At 35.5% G+C, this 14,010-nt stretch overlaps 2 protein-coding genes across 2 annotated transcripts; one reads left to right on the top strand and one right to left on the bottom strand.

The window, feature by feature from the left end:
• Positions 1-600: 600 nt before the first annotated feature.
• Positions 601-6,100, bottom strand: LOC7488355 (alpha-xylosidase 1). Its single transcript, XM_024607402.2, has 3 exons — positions 5,781-6,100; positions 5,007-5,689; positions 601-2,743 (listed from the first exon to the last, which is right to left on the bottom strand). Exons 1-3 carry the CDS (start codon positions 6,011-6,013, stop codon positions 864-866), a joined length of 2,796 nt encoding a protein of 931 aa, XP_024463170.2. The 5' UTR covers positions 6,014-6,100; the 3' UTR covers positions 601-863.
• Positions 6,101-12,642: 6,542 nt separating this feature from the next.
• On the top strand, positions 12,643-13,397 carry LOC7483949 (protein NIM1-INTERACTING 2). The gene has a single exon (XM_002312359.4). It carries the CDS (start codon positions 12,807-12,809, stop codon positions 13,152-13,154), a length of 348 nt encoding a protein of 115 aa, XP_002312395.1. The 5' UTR covers positions 12,643-12,806; the 3' UTR covers positions 13,155-13,397.
• Positions 13,398-14,010: the final 613 nt, after the last annotated feature.

The raw sequence follows: 14,010 nt of genomic DNA, 5'->3' as shown, positions 1-14,010 counted from the left end.
ACTCTCTTAATTTCCATACCAGCCTCCATTTATTATTCCTCCATTAAAATAATAAAGGAATGTTGAAAATTAAAATGGGGAATTTTGACTTCTTACCAACGATTTATTTTCTTAAATTTTTCGAGTGCATAATAATCTGGAATTTCTCACGGATGGGCTAATCTATGCTTACAGAGCACGAAGCGCGGCAAGCAGTCCCCCACCAAGATAGTGGCAGTACCGTTTTCTAATAAATTTAACGAATCTAAGAAACCAACAAGCCTAAGTTAACGTTGGATCGCGCTCTCAATTTAAACCCTTGGAAGTTGGAAGTTGGAAGTTAGAAGTCATAAACTCACAGGTTAATCTTCAGAGGCCTCACATTGCAGACCTGCTGCAAACGTAAAACTTGGTGTAATTTTTCTAATCCCGGTCATGGGCTCATGCCCCGAATCCGAGGAAGATTTCCATTTTACCCCTCTGTGCATACCCAAGATACTCTTGAACGAGAATTTGTGCAAACGGAAGGATACGGCTATGTAGAGTTTTGCGTGGTTGAAATTCTATCCACAGAATCTGCCCCCCCGCCTATTTCTAGAGGAAGGCATGACCAAGTGAACATGATAGCACAAGAATACTTCATAATGTTATAGAATTACTCCAGGAACTTGACATTGCATAGCTGCATTTTAAACTACAATATCAATGAGAATGCGCTTATTAAGAAAGCAGTGAAATCTAGAGACTCTTTAATTGCTTTGGATAGAAAAGGATGAACATATTTTAGCTCATCTCTTCTCCGTAAGAACCCTGACAACAAACATCAAATGCATCAACAATCTCAATACATAATCTGAAATAGAAGTAATGAGCCTTCTCAAAGCTCAACCGCTGATCCCCATTTTCCAGGACATGGCAAAGTTTTTGCCAACAGGAATTTCCAAGCCATTAACTTCTACCATCACACTACTCTTCTTTTCACTGCCAACTTGGAGGTCCTCAAGATATTTCTGCTCCAATGAGGTCAACTCGATGTTTGAAGCAGCGGTTACCGGCTTCCCATCAAACTCCAGTGCTGATGGTGCCCCGCTTCTACCTAATCCCAACACTGCTACCTTACTGATTTTCCAACCCTTATCTAAAGCAAACTTGCTTTCCTGAACTTCTGACCACAATTTCACAGTTCCTTGACTTAAGGTTGCATAGAAATCGACATATGTTGCCGATCCGCTTGCCAGTTTCATTTCCGGGAGCTCGTCGTCATCAAGGAAAAGTTTCCCAGCAGCTTTTCCATCACTAGCCCCTGCAGGGAAGGTCACTACAAGGGCAAAAGGTGTCATTCTGGCTTCCTTAGAGATCATTCCACCCTGCTGCATGGGTAGGATTGTGTTCTGATGCAAATGCACATTAACAACATGCAAGGGTGCATCAAGAGTGACATACTGCCCTCCTTCCGATGTAATGGCCTGTGTCATATCGAATAAGTTGTACCAACTACCAGGAGGAAAGAGTGCTTTAACCTGTGATTTCCCTTGCTCAAGCACCGGAGATATCATGAGGCTACTTCCGAGCAAGAACTGGGTGCTCAACCCGTAACACTCAGTGTAATCTGGGAAGGAGAAGAAAAGTGGTCTAGCAATTGGGGCTCCTGTCGTATGAGCCTCATAGCTCAGTGTGTAGAGATATGGAAGAATCTTGTACCTCATACCAAGTGCATTTCTAGCAGACTCAGCTACTGAATCCCATTGATAAAGCTCCTGCCTTGGGGAATAGAAGTTCGCATGATCCCTTGAGAAGGGATAGAAAGCGCCCACCTCAATCCACCTGTTGCAAAGCTCTTCAGTGGGTGCAGGATAAAACCCACATATATCTGAACCAACCATTGGTACCCCAAAAATACCAAAATTTATCATAGTAGAAATGGAATATTTCAAATCCTCCCAAGTGCCTTTATTATCACCGGTCCAGTGAGCAGCATATTTGCCTGATCCAACATAAGTGGAGCGTGATAATATAAATGGCCTCTTGCCTTCAAGACCTTGCAGGGCCTTGTGAGTAGCAATGGCCTGAGAGAATCCATAGAGGCTATGAGCATCATACTCCAAAACACCATTGTAGTGAACAGCACTGGTTGCTATGGTTTTGTACCCTATTGGAACCTGCAATCCTGAAGCATTTATCTTGTAAGGTGGATCATCCCATCTTGTTTTTGTTATGTTTTTGCAATCCAAGCAGCAGACCCAACCAGGTCCAGTTCCACTTGGACACTGCTTGCCCTTTGGGATTTTGCACAGTCCAGAACAAAAATTTGAAGCTTCATTCATGTCAATCCAAAGACCATCAACAGGGACAAGTTCATGGAACCGACGAACTTCATCACCCCACCAGTCTACTGTTTTTGGATTGAGAAAGTCAGGAAAGTTGACAGCTCCTGGCCAAACTTGAGCTAAGTAGGGCTCACCCTCATACTTGATAAATACATCATTGGCAATGCCTCTTTGGTACACACCGTAACTAGAATTAACACCAATTCCAGGATCAATAATTACAATATACTTCATGCCAATGCTGTGTATCTTCTCTAGGAAAGCCAAAAGTTTTGGACGAGGATAGTTGACAAGGTTGAGGGTGAAGTCCTTGTGGCCATCCATGTGATCGTCATCATTCCAAATGACATCAAGTGGGATCTGAGCCTTTTTGTAGTTCTCGACAACATCTTCAACCACAGACAGGTTATGGTAACCCCATCTGCATTGGTGGAAACCTGTTGGCATCAGAATCTCATGTTTAGCAGAATGATTTTTCCCAGTTTACATTGTGAATTTTTTGATATATGAAGGCAGACGTATTAAACAACCAAAAAGAAATCTAAATTGAATTGAAGCTTCAATAGCTAGAAAAGCATGATAAATAAATCAGGAAGCACTAAGATCTATGCTTGAACGAATGGTGTATTTACGCTCTGCCTTTGTAATCCTTAAAGACAAAAGAAATAGCTTCAAGATATAGTTACCTATCCTAGTCACAACACTACTATCGTTCAAGAGATAAAGATAAACTGACAACCAAAAGCTTTTCAATCATCATATACCATTTTCCATTAATGTACTAGTGATTCAAGATTTTTTCTGTCTGTCTTTAACTACAGTATGCTTTAACATAAGACGGCTACAACATGAAGCAAATTCAGCAGCTTAAACATAACAAATGTATCCAGTTTGATAAATTGGTTTCACACATTTAACCTAAGAAGAGAGATTTGGCTCCCTATACTGGCAAGCCTTACTCGTGGAGCCATCACCATAAAACTACAGCCTAACCTTGTTCTAAAAACAATTAACTACTCCATTGGCATCTATCCTTGTTCTAAAAACAATTAACTACTCCATCGGCATATCAATAATTCTTTTCATCAAATGTCCATCCTCTTCTCGAGAGTCATTTTAAGATGGAAAATGGCCTAGGAAGTTAAGCAGGAGTGCAGGTTAAAAGCCACAGAATAACATGAAAAATTCTACAATGGTGGTAATTTTAGATTCTCCTGTGATAACGTAGCTAAACAGAAATCCCATGCCTTTCTTAGGTTTCGATCTGTCAGCTACCGACACAACAGTCTCAACAGCGAAGGGAAAAACAAGAGAAAAATCCACATTCCCCACCACGGCACCACCTAAGGACAGCCTCAGTGTCTCACCCTAGCAGGACATGGCATCGGTGGGTGCAAACTACAGGTCCATCATATGGATGCTGCGGGAATGCTGGTCAAGGTATCAGCTTCATGTGGGACACATCGATATAATTATCACAGCAATGTGATAACGATTGTAGTCTGAATCAAGATTTTCCACTTCATGTGGGGAAGATAAGCTTTTGGAGGACCGCATGACGCGCAAGGATTGAATAGTAGCAGCGCGTTTTGGGGTCCAGTGGTGTCAAGATTTTTGGCTTGCAAAGTTAAGCTAGAAAGCAGAAAATCTCAACGGTGAGATATAGAATCAAGACCCGTGTGGTATAACCCTGTCTTTATACGTAACGCGGACCAAGAGCGAAAAGATCGTTTTAATTACTGATCGAGAAAAGATAGAAAGATCATTTAGACTAAAAAAGTTGTTTCCAGAGAATTACGAAATAAATTCGAGAGGTGAGAGCATTTAGAATCGCAATAGAGGAAAACAGCTATTGGGCCAACACCACCCACCTAAATTAAAAAAAGAAACACTAAACATCCCTATCCAGCAATAACACGAGCATCCATCCGTATGTTACGCAGCACATCGACAAATCATACCGTCAACCAATCTTTCTCCACGTGCCACGCCAATCAAATGATGCTGTTTGGTCTTATGGATTACGTGTGTTTCAAAGTGATTGTTAACTTAAAAAATATGAAATTATACTTTTTAGGTATTTTCAACCTAAGGATGTCAGAATCATTCAAAACACAACACCGACAGACAACCGCATCACAGATCTCACAATAAATATCTAAATCATCATAGAGATTGGCAAATCTATTTTTAAGCAATTAAACTAATTGTAGCTATGTTTACACACAACATGCTCACTATAATATTTCCAAACAAGATATGCATAATGTCATCTAAATTAGTGGCATCACGATTTACACCGAGAGCCAGTAAACACCTGTGTTCGAAATAAGTTTTCAATGATACCGACATCCGCAAGTGTCCATCGACGCCGCGTGGATGTTGGTATTCTAGACTTCCCACGGTGAACACAAGCTACCGGAAAGGTAAATTCCATTATCAAGTCACAAAAAGAAGACAAAATGGATAAAAACAATCACAGGACCATAAACACGGAGACACACAACCAGCACATATATCGACCAAACCATACACCCTACTATCAGTAGCACACGAGTCAGTCAACATTAGAGGCCATATTTTCCCTTTTAAATATGAACCTCTACCTTATTATATCAATAAAACTTAAAAAGGAAATAAGCAGATAAGGAGGATGATGCATTGAAACAAAGAGAACAGGAGTGGAGAATAGGATCATACCAAAAGCCCAGTAAGGCATTGGAGCTGGTCTTCCAATTAAAGCGGTGTACTGATCAACAACAGCAAGAGGACTGGGTCCAGAAAAGAAGTAGAAGTCAAAAACACCCCCAATAATCTTGTATGTCAAAGAAGTCCCTCTATAGAACACATCCATGCCATTGCTGTTCAACAACAGAACAGCATGAGCATAAGCTTGGCCCTTCACCTTCCTGAGATCCATGTATACCGGATGGGACCCATATAGATCAGCATTAAGATTAATGGCGGAGATATCAGTTGTATACAAGGTGTATGGAACTCCAGGGTACAGCTTAATACCATGCGGCTGTGTGTTCTCTCCAAGACCGTACAATGAAGCATCTTTAGGCAACTGTGTTGATATCTCCAAGTACTGATCTTTAAACACCATTTCACCAAATGACCCTGAACCGTCAGAGCTTGAATTGAAAAGGGTCTGCCCATTTGATTTTCTCTTCACTGCAAAACTAAAAGGGTCTGCTATGTAGCTAAAAATTAGCTCAGAGCCTGAGTATTCCTGAACAGTTATTGGGTTCTTTCTTGATCTCCCTATTGTTTGCTTCAATGCTTGTGCTTTCTCTCTTGGTAACAGATTGTATGGCACTTCCCATCTCTGCTTCTCTGCATCAGTAATATGGACCCTTAAACGATCCTGTGTTTCATGCCTGCGCAAGTTTAATAACGTTAGTCTTTAGAGTAAGGTGCTCTGGGAGCCCTGGACGTGACAAACATGAAAACAACGGTAAAAGAGCTCACTTGACATAGAGCTGCAAGAGGGGGATATCAGGACCGTAGATTTTGTTATTTTGCTTGACTTGGAGGATGCCTACAATGCCTCCATCAGGGGTCTCTTCGATGGAAATGAGACGGTAGCCTTTGCCAATTTTGGTGGGTGTAGAAGACGAGTTTACTTGATAGAAAGATAGGAGCAAAACAAGAAGAAAACTAAAGAAGAACAGAGAAAAAAAAGAACCAGTAGAGGAAAACATTGTAACTAAACTAGCTAGTTGTGGTGTGACTAGCGAGGAAGAGGCTCTTTTTAAGGACGTGTTTGAGGGGTTGTTTAGTGTTTAGAGTGCCATGAAAGGAGAGTGTAGAGTAATCAGCACGTACATGTGAGGCAGTGATTGGGGCATGAGGGCCATCAGTGCCATGTGATGATGATGGCCAGTGGCCCCATTAGTTGAAAGCCACATTTTTTCCTCCATAAATTTTTGTCTCTTTTGGTAATTAGCTTCGTCTATTAGAATATCTCTCCGAATATGAAAGAATATCTCGAAGGCAATTTGTTGACATCCTCTGCTTAAATGTGCATCGTTATTCTTATTCATGGATGGAGGGTTTTGAAGGGCTTTGAAAATGCTGATGTTATATGTTTATCCAGGTAGCGGATAGAGAGGATTAATGCCAATGCCAGCAGGAAAAAACGAGCAAGTCGTATCATACTAATAACACCTAGTTCGGCCGATGGGTTGACTTAAAGTCCAGGATCTTGGCAGATTTTAAATTACAAAAACTTTTGCTTATAATCGGACTCGTCAAATTTGAATGACCCGTAAATAAACTTGAAATTCAGGTTATCCGCCGTAAGTTAAGGGAGGTTTTATTTTTTATTTTTTAATAAATTTAAAAAATATAAAATTAATTTATAAACACTTGATCTTACATTTTTTTTATATTTTTTTTATAGATCATATTTACATAGATTATTTTTTTAATTTTCCAGTATGAAATAATTATATATAATCTATTTCAATACAGATTGTTTCTTGGATTTTTTCTTGTAAGATAAATATGTTATATTTAATATTTATTTTTTACAACCTACATTAATCTTTTAATATGAATTAATTATATTACACTTAACATTTTTTTTATAACTTGTATTTACATGTGTTGTTTCAGAATATATTTTTTTTAAGTGTTTTTATGTATGATATTAAAATCTTAAATATTTTTTTGTTTGTTGATTGGGGTTAACTTGTATGACTCAGGATTCAATTTCTTAATTGAATAAATTTAAAATCAGGTTTAATAACTATAATCTGGATAATGAATGCTGTGAAAGAAATCCTAAACTTGACTCACATGCAATAATATGTTGAATCAAGCCCCCTCTCTCGTGATCTTGGTGGAGAAATTCTTCAGTGAAATCAATTAATTATATTTATAGGAAAATAAAAATAAAAATATGAAATATTGAACAAAAAGATAAAGTTTAAAGTACTTGCTCTTCTGTTATAAGAGGAGGTATTTCTTTTCGTCTCCACTATTATGACAGTGCTATTTTGTAATTCAGATTTATTCATGTTTATTAATATGCTACTACAATGCCTTTATCTAATTGGTTATTTTGCCAGAGCAGCTGAACTTTTGGCCTTTGGCAATTATACCCCAGCATTTGCCAATGAATTGGCTAGGGGCACTAACATATTTACGAGTGTGAATTATGCATCTTGCTCGGCAGAATTCGCAGGGCCTCATATGGTAATTAGTTCTTATGCATTACCAGCACCCTTTTATATGCATACAGAGCTGAAATGCGTGTAAAATTATTGTCAGCGGCAAGTGATCTGGGCACAGTTCTCCTTGCAAGGTGACGGGAATATTTATTTTCAGTTGATGTGCGCAATTCCTAACTTTATGTCGCAATTCTTAATATGTATGTTGCTTTTTTTTTACTTATTACTGTTTATAAATTTATAGTTTTATTATTTTTAGAAATTCGATTGGTTTTTTTTACTTGTGAATGAAAAATTAAAAAGGGGGTTCTTCAAGTACCAAAAATGGAACATTTAGTGCGGAGGTTTATAGCTAGTAATCATGTTATTAAATCAAATAAACTTGATAAAATTTATATTAAATCCAGCTAAAATACGACTAGTTTTCAATAAATGATATTTTTTTTTTGTTAAAAAAATCTTCCTCTTGTTAAATTTAAATGTAAATAAAATTCAGCTCAAGTCTTCTAACTTTTTTTTTTTTTTTGAGAACTCAGTTTACATCCATAACCAATTAGTATTCTATCTTCTTAAATAAAAAAAGGGAAGTAAAAGAAAATAAGAAAAATTATCAGACAAAGATCGACAACGGCACAACCTGACCGCGTGTGTCTGATCATGTTATACAGCCTCGTAACCGTTCATAAATATCGTCACTTTCTCCCCCATCACTCTTTACTTTCCTATATTTATCACAGTAAAAAAATGCCTTTCATTTCAAAGGTCGGTGTACATGAATTACAGTTCCGAGACAAAAAGCCATACAAATACCTCAAATTCGCTCTAGATTCTTGCTTTTGACTCACTCGTTTTCATAAAGAAGGACGTAGCTTAAAAGTTAATTGATTAAGCTTTAAATTTATTTTGGAGAGATAATTAATTTGAATTTTATAAATTTTAGAATTGTTGAAGATTTATATTATTGTTAATTTTAGGATTTGTAAAATTAGTTAAGACATGCACAAATTAACTCAAACACCCACGATAATAAAACAAAAATCCATGAGAAAAATCAAGCTTCACAATTTGTCACTGCCGAAACTGACACGAATATACATCAAGAACAACAAAGATATCATATATTCATGAACATCTTATGCAAGTACAGTATACGCACTCAGATCCAGAAAACAATAAATTCAAGATAGCTTCAATAATTCTACCACTACTTTTTTCGTGGTGTAAAAGATTCTATAAACAAAAAGAAAAAAAGAGGCAAAGCCCACCTAGCTCGTTCGACCAAGCAAAGCCCATATCGCCTATAGGGTTTCCACGATTTTTAACCTGTTGAGTCCCTGATAGATGCATTGCGTTTGTGTATGTCATGTTGTTGTGGTTGTGGTTTAAAAAAAATTATTTTATAAAAAATATTTTTAATTGAAATTGGTTTGAAAAAATAGGTGTTTGGTTAAAACTGTGGTTGAAATTAAGGTTGAATAAAAAGTAGTTTAATGTGTTTGGTTAAGAATGCTTTTAAAATTAAAGTTATAAAATAATTTTAAAATATATATATATATTAAAATTGATGGTTTTTAATTTAAAAGTTGTAAATTTAACTATTGTTATTACTTCATTAAATAAATAATACTTTATATAAAATATTTTTTATTATGTCATTAAACCATCTACAATTCCATTACGTACAAAATTCATTCGACAAGAATTACAGTTTCTATTATTTTTTGAACTTGCAATAAAATTAGATAAAATATTATTAGGAATAAAATTGATTTGATATTACAGTGCGAGTGAATTTAATTCACTCTACACTAGTTTTTCAGGAAAAAAATATTATTTACATGACAATGCGAGTAAATTTAATTCATTCTAAACTAATTTTTTTTAAAAAAATACAAAAACTAAACACACTGGAAAAAAAAAGAGTTCACTTGCACCGTGCACGTAAATACAGAATTTCAAAAAGCAGTTATGAGCTGCTTTGTAAAATTCGCGTTCAAAATATGAAATTACATGGACCTACTAAAATTAAATTGTATTTTTAATGTAATCAAATATTATATTTGTTGTGGTTGCTTCAAATGCAGAAGTAACCACGCAAACAAACGGACTCTAAAGCAAAATGACAGTGTAATTAATGCAAAAGATTTGAAATATTTTGATGCCATCGTTTTAAAAGGAGGAGAAAAGGCTGAAATCTGGCTTCGAGAATGTATTTAATTGTTTATACAGTATGCGATTGTTCATACAAAGACATACATATTCCTGATTACAATGCACGATGAACGTTACATAATCCAAAGATGATTTCTCGTATTTTTTTGTCTACACCTGCAAACGATCCAGTTTCAGTAACACCTCGAATAATCAAGCTTGATTCCCGCTTGGCATGTTAAACTGTAGTTTGTTGCTCCCATCCTTGAGTTTCAAGGAAGTATTGATTATATATATATATATATATATTGGATTACAGCCATGATGAATGATTCCGAGACATTAGTCTTCCTCGATTTTCCTACACCCTGATCGAAAACTGACACCAGATTCATAAACTTTAGGTCTTGCTGTTTTAATGAACAGAAATATCTATGCAGTGTAGTTGAATTGCAAGGTAACTTCATCAAAGTTGAAAACATCAAACGTAACTTGGGCCTTACTACTTGTATTGGAGGCCCAGGAGTATCAATACCTGAAAATGCCCTGTCATGGGCAGGTTGATTCGGACTTCGTGGGCCACCCAATCTTCCTATTTCATCGAAATTCAATATTGTTGTGAGACCACCACCTTGAATATTATCATTCTCTGTGACTACAATATCCGAGAATCAATACTAGAAAAAACCTCAATATTTTATACATAGAAGAAAAAACCATTGCTTGCTACAACAATCATAACATCAATAGAAGAAAAAACCTTTTTCTCTTTTCTTCTGTTACTCTCGCACGGGAAAAATCCCATTTTTATTTATACTAGTTACATGACCCGCGCGATGCCGCGGATCAATAATTTTTGCATAAAAAATATCAAAAACAATTAAGATCTAAAAGTATTAAGTTTTTTTGCAAAGTTATACCCAAGAGTCTTGGGTGTGGCTGCAACGCCTGATCCAGGAGTAATATTTATAATAACATCAAACTTGCATGACCCAAGTTTAAGTGGTCTGACTGCAATACTAAACCCAATAGTCTTGGATGTGGGTCTGGCTGCAAGGCCGTGTCATAAAAATGTGATAATTAAATAAATTAATTAAAAAAACCAAAAGGAAGAAACAAATTAATGAAGAAAAATAAAAAAAATCTGAATTAACTGGGTTAACCTTTCAAACCAGGTTAACCTGTCAAACCTTGGATTCGTGTTGTGAAAGTTTGATAACTAAATAGAAAAAAAAATTGACGGGTTAACACAAAATTAATTGGGCTAACTCGGCAAACCCGGGATCCGTGTCATGAAAGTTTGATAACTAAATAGAAAAAAATTGAACATCAGCTTTTTCATTGTAGACTACAGTGTGCAGTCCATAGTTAAAGGCATAAAAACAGCAAAAAAGCAAAAAGAAAAAAAAAAGAAAAACTAAAGGCATCATTCGATAACTAAATAGAAAAAAATTTAACATTGATGAACTAAATTAAATAAAAAAATATTAAATAAAAAGAAACAATAAAAGAAAAAAAACTTATAAGAAGAAAAAAACTAATGAAGAAAAAGAAAAAAAAATCTAAATTAACTGGGTTAACCCGTCAAACCTGAGATATGTGTCATTAAAGTCTGATAACTAAATAGAAAAAAATTTAATATCAACAAATTAAATAAAAAAAATTAATTAAAAAAAAGAGAATGAATCTGCCTTTGTATCGTGGATTGCATTGTGCAATCCACGATGAAAGATATAAAAAAAAAAAACTAAAAGTTTTAGTCTTTTCGTTGTGAACTGCATATCATATTAAAAGATCAAACTGTATATATATATATATATATATATATATCACGTGTCGGAACCTTTCCCTTTTTGTAACACCCCGCGCATGCATAATTATATGCTTTCATCCCTTTTTTATTTGTTTTCTTTTCAATTCCAGTACTTTTCTTCTCCTAGTTGGATAATCACATGGATCATGGTGAGCGGCCGGGACCAACACCCAACATTTTCCACATGCATCATTTTATCAGTTCCATAATGCTCTAGTAGGGCACGCAAAGAGGCAGGAATTATAGATTCGATCAGTTGAGCATCAATTTGTCTCGGCTTTTTAACAAGATAATGTATGAAGTTGATGAACTCATCACCTCAACGACTTCCTTTTCGCAACAGCCTCATCCAGCATATTGCAAAAGTTTCCATGACTCGTAGGTCAGCTTATACCTGCATATGTATTACTAGAAATTCTAAAATATATAGAATTTCTACTGCACAACAAAATGAATCAAAGATGATTAATTGTGGATTTGCATTTTCATGGTTTTTAATTGTTGCTCTGTTTTTTTTAAAAGGCTTAGAAAGCTACCCTGCATTTTCCTTCAAGTTTTTTCAAGTCATCGGCTAGCAAAGATTTTAAGAAACAGGACAAGAGACAATTAGCTTGCACAGCCGGCTTGCACGATTGATTTTCATGACAAGCAATTTGGAGTAGCGGTATAGGTTAGTTATTTTTTGGGTATATTTTTTTTTAAATAAATATAATTAAGAGAAAAAATTTATAAATAAAAATAATTTTATTATGTTTTAAATTATCAGTTTTAATTTTTTTATTTGTGCTTAACTTTTTTAAAATAAATGTAAAAAAATAACTAGCAAAATATTATTAGCAAATAAACATGTTAATTAATTTATTGAAGAACGATCCTATTTATTTTTATATTTTAAAAATATTTTTTTAAATTATATTTTTAGATATTTTAATATGAAAATATTAAAAATATTTTTTAAAAACTAAATAAATATTATTTTAATTTATTTTTTAAAACATATTTTAAAAATTAATTATTACAACGCTATCAAACACCACCAAAATCTAGAAGTCGCCGGCCATTGTTCTTTCCTTTTAACCATCCTTACTCGAATCTTAATATTCACGGTTCCCGGTATCGTAAGAAAAACCCGACACCTCACGCTATAAAATTACGTCATTTTGATGATGTCACTTCATCCTTAATGGCTAGTCACACCCAAAAAAATATCTCCCAATTTTCGATTACAATAGCTCCAACTAACAATTGCCACGTAGAAAGCTAAGGATCTGCTCTTGCAAGCGAACATATTCGCTCTGTGTAGATAGAAGAGTCGGTTAAAGATAATCTCCGGGCAGATCACAGTGACCGTGACAGATGTCGGAGGCGAAGAAGCGAAAACAGGGAGAGTTAAATGACAAAGTCCCAGACGCACAAAAGAAGGCACAAGAGGATAACGGAGGGCAACGGCAAACTGCAGAAGCCACGAATGCGGAGGTTGATGAGTTCTTTGCGATCCTCGAGAGGATACACGTGGCAGTCAAGTACTTTAAAGAGGCAAATGAAGATGGCCGTAACCTAGCGGAGGTAAGATCGCTGGAGAGTGGGTTGGAAGTTGAAGGTAGCGGCATGAAAGTTAGCGACATTAAGAAGGAGGAGGGTGTAGAGGAGAACGTGGGCTTCGATTTGAATGCGGATCCCGAACCAGAGGAAGATCCGGCTTAGATGGGTCTTCTTTGGGTTCGGTTTTTAGCTGCTCTACTATTATTCTTAATAATAATTATTATTATTCTAGTTCTATGATTTCTTTTTCTTTTGTTGCATCCAAATGTTTAAAGAAATGCATAATTGTCTGATACTTGTTACTGATTTGTCGCCTGTGTTATTGTTTAATGGGCGATTATCCAATTAACAAGGTGTGTGTGTGTGTGTATTTTGAAGAGGATAGCTTCGTATGATTATTATCAACGTTAACCTGTTCTTTTGTTGTATTTTCATTTCTTTGTCCATTTGTTGGACAATTATTGCTGAGAATCTAACGAAGCCTATCAGTACACGAGGGAGGGAAAGCTAAGGCGATATAGAGGCCAAACTAGTTTTGCCCCACTGCAGCCATAGGGGCGACGGAGAAGGAGGTAAGGTCCATACTTGACTTGTTAGGCACCGTTTGGGAACGCAAAAAATTTATTTTTTATTTTTTATTTTTTTTGGATTAAAAATTAATTTGTTTTTATGTTTTGAATTATTTAATATTTTTAAAAATAATTTTTAAAAAAATAAAAAAACATCATTTTAATATATTTCATCATAAAAAAAACATTTTAATGCACCTAACTTAATCTCCATCAATTTTATATAACACGTGTAATGTCTGGACATGTTCGCTTTATTTTGTGCCTGATATATACACAATTTATCATCGAAAGCTCTAGACAGTGCATCTGAAGCAAGAATAAAGATATGAGATGAGAGCGGGTCTTCGTGATTGAGTCCCTTCTTGGCTTGAATATTTTCGTTGATGCTCCATTAAAAAAGACTTAGCGCCTTTTCAGGAGTGAGATACAAATAGTTTTTTATATAA

Source organism: Populus trichocarpa, chromosome 8 (assembly GCF_000002775.5).
Source record: "Populus trichocarpa isolate Nisqually-1 chromosome 8, P.trichocarpa_v4.1, whole genome shotgun sequence".
Lineage (NCBI taxonomy): Eukaryota > Viridiplantae > Streptophyta > Magnoliopsida > Malpighiales > Salicaceae > Populus > Populus trichocarpa.
This window is presented reverse-complemented; position numbering and strand designations above follow the sequence as displayed.

Excerpts from the sequence above, each read along its gene's own strand:
- LOC7488355 (XM_024607402.2), bottom strand. The coding sequence starts at position 6,013 with ATGTTTTCCTCTACTGGTTCTTTTTTTTCTCTGTTCTTCTTTAGTTTT. Across the intron at positions 5,690-5,780 it reads CTCTTGCAGCTCTATGTCAA|GCATGAAACACAGGATCGTT; the intron begins GTGAGCTCTTTT and ends AAACTTGCGCAG. Across the intron at positions 2,744-5,006 it reads AATGCCTTACTGGGCTTTTG|GTTTCCACCAATGCAGATGG; the intron begins GTATGATCCTAT and ends TGATGCCAACAG.
- LOC7483949 (XM_002312359.4), top strand. The coding sequence starts at position 12,807 with ATGTCGGAGGCGAAGAAGCGAAAACAGGGAGAGTTAAATGACAAAGTC.